Source organism: Taeniopygia guttata, chromosome 3 (assembly GCF_048771995.1).
Source record: "Taeniopygia guttata chromosome 3, bTaeGut7.mat, whole genome shotgun sequence".
NCBI classification, from domain to species: Eukaryota; Metazoa; Chordata; class Aves; order Passeriformes; family Estrildidae; genus Taeniopygia; species Taeniopygia guttata.
Genome location: NC_133027.1, coordinates 32,646,954 through 32,651,417, shown reverse-complemented (window position 1 = coordinate 32,651,417; position 4,464 = coordinate 32,646,954). Strand labels below are relative to the sequence as shown.

Genomic DNA, 4,464 nt, shown 5'->3' with positions numbered 1-4,464 from the left:
GGGCGGGGGGGCCGCTTCCCCTTCCGCTGCCCTTGTTGCCGGCGGGAGGTGACAGGACCAAGAGCCGCGATGTGGCGGAACGTGCAGGTGAGGCCCGGGGAGAGCGGCTCGCTGCCGCCGGCGGGGTGTGGGGCTCGCTCAGGGTGCCCGCCCGGCTGCGGGGCTCGGCCGCGGCGCCTCTGTCCCTGCCGGGCGCTGCGGGGCGACCTGCGGGGGTCGGGGCAAGGTCCGTGCGGTGCTGAGTTTCGGGGACTTGAGAGGATAAGCTTGAGTCGCGGGGCTCGGTACGCTTAGCTCGTCTCTAAGGAGATCTGTTTTATGGTGTGTTTATTTGGAGAGGAGATGCCTGGTCCTTGCAGCCAGTACCGCCTGTATGTTTGCTCGCCCTGTGGCTGCGTTTTCAGCCGTGGTTATTGTGTGGGAGCGATGTGTTGTTGGCAGTGTTGCTTGAAGGAGGCCGGGGCCGCTGGCAGCTTAGAGCTACCGCGCTTTGAGCCTTGACATTTTAGTAAAGGCAGATTAAAGAATTGTATATAGGTCATTGATTTTGGTGGCTACCCTATACGATCAGGCTGTGGAAACAGGTTCCGGCTCAGGACACAGCAAGGTGATTTAAGCTGTGTGGTGGGATGAAGGTGCCTCCTTAGCACTGTGAAGGTTGTTTCCTGTGCTGGTGGCTCCTAGGTGAGCTGCAGCAGTGACAGGAGTTCCTTGTCCTCACAAACACATTTTTCAAAAATACTACTGTCCATTTCACTAGTCAGACACAGAAAATGGTGCCTAAAACTGAGGTCTAAGGGACAGAGGCTGAGATTTCCCCTGAAGCGAACCTGAAAGTTATGCTGCAGATCTGTAAATCCGTTATATCTTACTGAGAGTAATTTTCCCAAGTTTCTCATTTTCAGGTAGCTAGTTAAGCAGTCCTTTACATAGTTTGCTGAAAATTTTACTGAATTAAAAACTAGCATGTTTTGGTGAAGTTTTGTATATTTGTTTGCTTTTAGAAGCCTTTCTTTTTTGCTGTCCCACTTCCATCTTTTTAAAGAAGCAATTTCTACCCAGTGTGGACAGAGCTGCAAAATGTCATTGTTATTAAAAGACTGTTTATCTTTTATTTCAGGCTCTTTGCCGGATTTCCCAGAGAACCATAAGCACTGCTTCACGCAGGCAGCTTGATAATAGAGTTTCTGAGAATCAGAAGCTATTTCAGGTAATAAATGAGTTGAATAATTTAGTAGATTAACAGGGTTTTAGTAGGTCATAACTGCATGTTTTTTTCCTAAAGAAGCCTGGTGAGTTTTTTTTCCTAAAGAAGCCTGCTCAGGCTACTCTTTACATCTGAAGAGAACTCTCAAAATCAGTTCTATGACTAGAGCTTTTTCAATTAGCAGTTATTTTCTGCAGAGGTTGAGTATTTTTACATGCCTTCTTGACTTGTTGACTCCTTAGGGTTTTGTTTTTTTTTTACCCCATGAAATGAGTTGTACTGGAGTTCTTGTAAGTATTGGGCATGGTACAAAGATAAAGTATTCTGAAATTAGTTGGTATGGGGGAGTATGTCCAATGAACAAATAGAGAAAAAGAGTGAAAAGACAGAAATACAGTGAGAAGGTAAACCTCAAATCATACATCTTTCTATAGCTTATAGATGAGACCCATAATTTTAAATGAGAATGTGGTATTGCCGTATTTCTCAATCAATGAAAACTGTAAAGGTCTTAAACGATTGGATTAATTCCTTGAAAATTATTGAATCTTTAAAAATAATTTCTGAGTTACTCTGTTCCTGATTGGTGCGGCCACTGAGTGAAGTAGTAAAAGCAGAGAACACTCAAGAGAGTAATACCAGCTGTGAGCCGCAATCTGGAGCTGGTGCTTCCTACTGACGATAAACTGGTCTTCAGCTCAGTGAAAGGGACCAAGTATATTAGAAGCCCCACTTAAATAGTTTTAGTTTTTTATTGTTTTCCTTTCCCCTGAAAGAGAAAGCCAGTCTTGTTGAGACATTTGAGTAAGGAGCACGGTGTTCATTGTGAGCCAAGGGGAAGGAAATGGGAGGGTGATGTTGGTGAAGGGAGGGGGGTCAGAGGTTCAGTTTCTGCTGGCAGAGATCTATAGGCATATCTTTCTCCTTTCATTCCTTTCTTGTGGGACAGCAGGTTAAGCTGGGGTAGGGTGCAGGTCACCAGCACTGGAGGCTGGCTTGAAATCCAGAGCAGTGTCATCTTGATGACAGGGGTAAAGATCACGTGGATCTGGTGCTTCGTTTAACTTTGGGTGGAGCAAAACAATTTCCTGTATGCCACCAAGTGACAATACAGACTCCTCCCCCTTTTGCTCTCTGTAGCAGGGATTGACTATGCTGGGATGGGAGGTTTCTAGGGGTGGGAATCACATCCTGTGCACCTGAAGGGTCTGGCTGGTGTCAGAAGTGTTCAGGCATCTGCCACTCACTGCTTTAGATATGAACTGTGCACATGATTTGTTGTACTCTCTCAGTGAGTCATCAACTGATAGCAGAGTGAAAGCCTTCAGGACAGAGTGGGAGCTAAATAAGGTTCAGTGTCTTTTGAGAGTCAGAAAGATAATGTGGGGTAGTAATTCTGCGGGGTAACTGTAGTTATATTAACACAATATTGCAAGAACTGCATATAAATAGTTAATTTTTGTCACTTGTTTCCATTAGGAGGATAATGGCCTCCCAGTGCATCTTAAAGGTGGGGCAAAAGATTCTATGTTGTATAGAACCACTGCAGGTCTGACGCTGCTTGGTAAGGCTAATACTGAAATATTTATGCTTTGGTACAATTTCCAGTGCACTAATATTTAAATATTTTCTTTGGTACAATCTCCAGCATGGATGGTGTTTTCTCTGTAAAGTAATTATGTGATGTCTTCAGTCTCTTCTTTATAACATGCAAAGTTTATATAGAGAGGAAAAAAACATATTTGGACTTATTGTGTATTCATTTGTGCTTTTTCCAGGTTTAGATTTTCATATGGCTTTTTCCCAGACTAAGTGCCATAGTCTGAATACTCCTTCAGGTTTCATATATGGTGTTAGTGAAAACCAGAACTACTTCATCTATTCTGCAAAGGAGTAAACTATAATTATAGCACATACATGAACCAGTTTTCACACTAGCCTGACTCTTCTTAGTAATAGGTGATACCCAGTGTACTGAGTTTTCATGTGCTGTGAAAGCTAGCAGAATTATAACCAATGTTCATAATACTGTATATATGTAATCTTTATGTTGCTTGTTACCTAATTTTGCAATAGCCTCTAACTTAAATGTGTTCATCGAATGGATTTTCAGTTCAGCTACTTTAAGAATGAGTAACTGTTACTTCATGATTGTGTAGGTTCCACAGACATGCCACTCCCCGCTTTTTTTTCCCTTCTCTATTTTTGTGCACCCTGTGGAGATGTATTTAAGGATTTTTTTCCTCTAAAATATGAATCACCAAAAAAAATTGAGACATGGCTGTGGAAATGTATTTTGTTTGAATTGCAGCTGTTTATTGTCAGTATTTCTTCTGGAACAAACTGGAAAGCTGACTTCAAAGGAATTCTGTGTGCTATTCTGAAAATATCTTTTCTGTCTCTTAATTCAGGAACAATGTATGCTGTTTATTATCTGCTTGTCTCTTCAATGCCCAAGAAGCCGAACTGATTCCATTTGAGGATGCCTCAGCAACTAACATCTCTTTGTCCAGTTCCCATGTGACTGTGGTGGCAGCTTATTATAAGCAGCTGGCTTAATGATTGGAATCATATGTTAATTGTAACATGTAAACTGCAATCAATAAAGCAGTTTTTACGTGGTGTAGTGGGTGTCTGGACTGTATCATCTGTTTTTGTGTGTGAGCATTTTTGGTCATAGGGTTGCCAAGCTGGTGAAGAGGTTGCTCTAAACTAAGGTTCCTGGCAGAGGAGAGCCACAGTCCATCCCATTCCTCATCTCAGTTTGATGCCAATGTCAGCCATAGATGCCCAGAACCAGGAAAGGGATTACAGGTCAGCAGGAGCACCTGCAGAGCAACACAAAGGACTCACAGACACTCCAGCCAGGAAGTCTGTCTCATCAGGGACACAAGAGTGCCTCTGTGGGAATGCACACATCACAAGGAATGAACAGAGGAGTTAGAGACGTGCCTATACGTGCAAGGCTGTGGTCTCAGCGGCGTCACAGAGAAGCGATGGGATGGAAGGACCAGCAGGGAAGATGAGGTGCTACCCTCCGTGTTAATGACCAGCCAGGGTGCCTGGAACTGTGCCTGGGGATGGATGAGGAGTTGACTGGGAGCTTATGGGTCAGGATTAAAGGGAGGACAGGGACAGATGACATTGTGGTGGGGGTCTGTTGCTGTTCACCTGACCAGGAGGACTGAGTGGATGAGTCTATAGATAGACAGGAGCAGCCTCATATTCACCAGCCCTGGGCCTCGTGGGAGACTTCA

General features: G+C 44.0%; 1 protein-coding gene across 1 annotated transcript; it reads left to right on the top strand.

The window, feature by feature from the left end:
• On the top strand, positions 1 to 3,833 carry COX7A2 (cytochrome c oxidase subunit 7A2). The gene is given in 4 exon segments (NM_001198781.1): positions 1 to 87; positions 1,121 to 1,210; positions 2,687 to 2,771; positions 3,619 to 3,833. Coding segments are annotated over 4 exon segments (252 nt in total). The 5' UTR covers positions 1 to 69; the 3' UTR covers positions 3,678 to 3,833.
• The last annotated feature ends 631 nt before the right edge of the window (positions 3,834 to 4,464 follow it).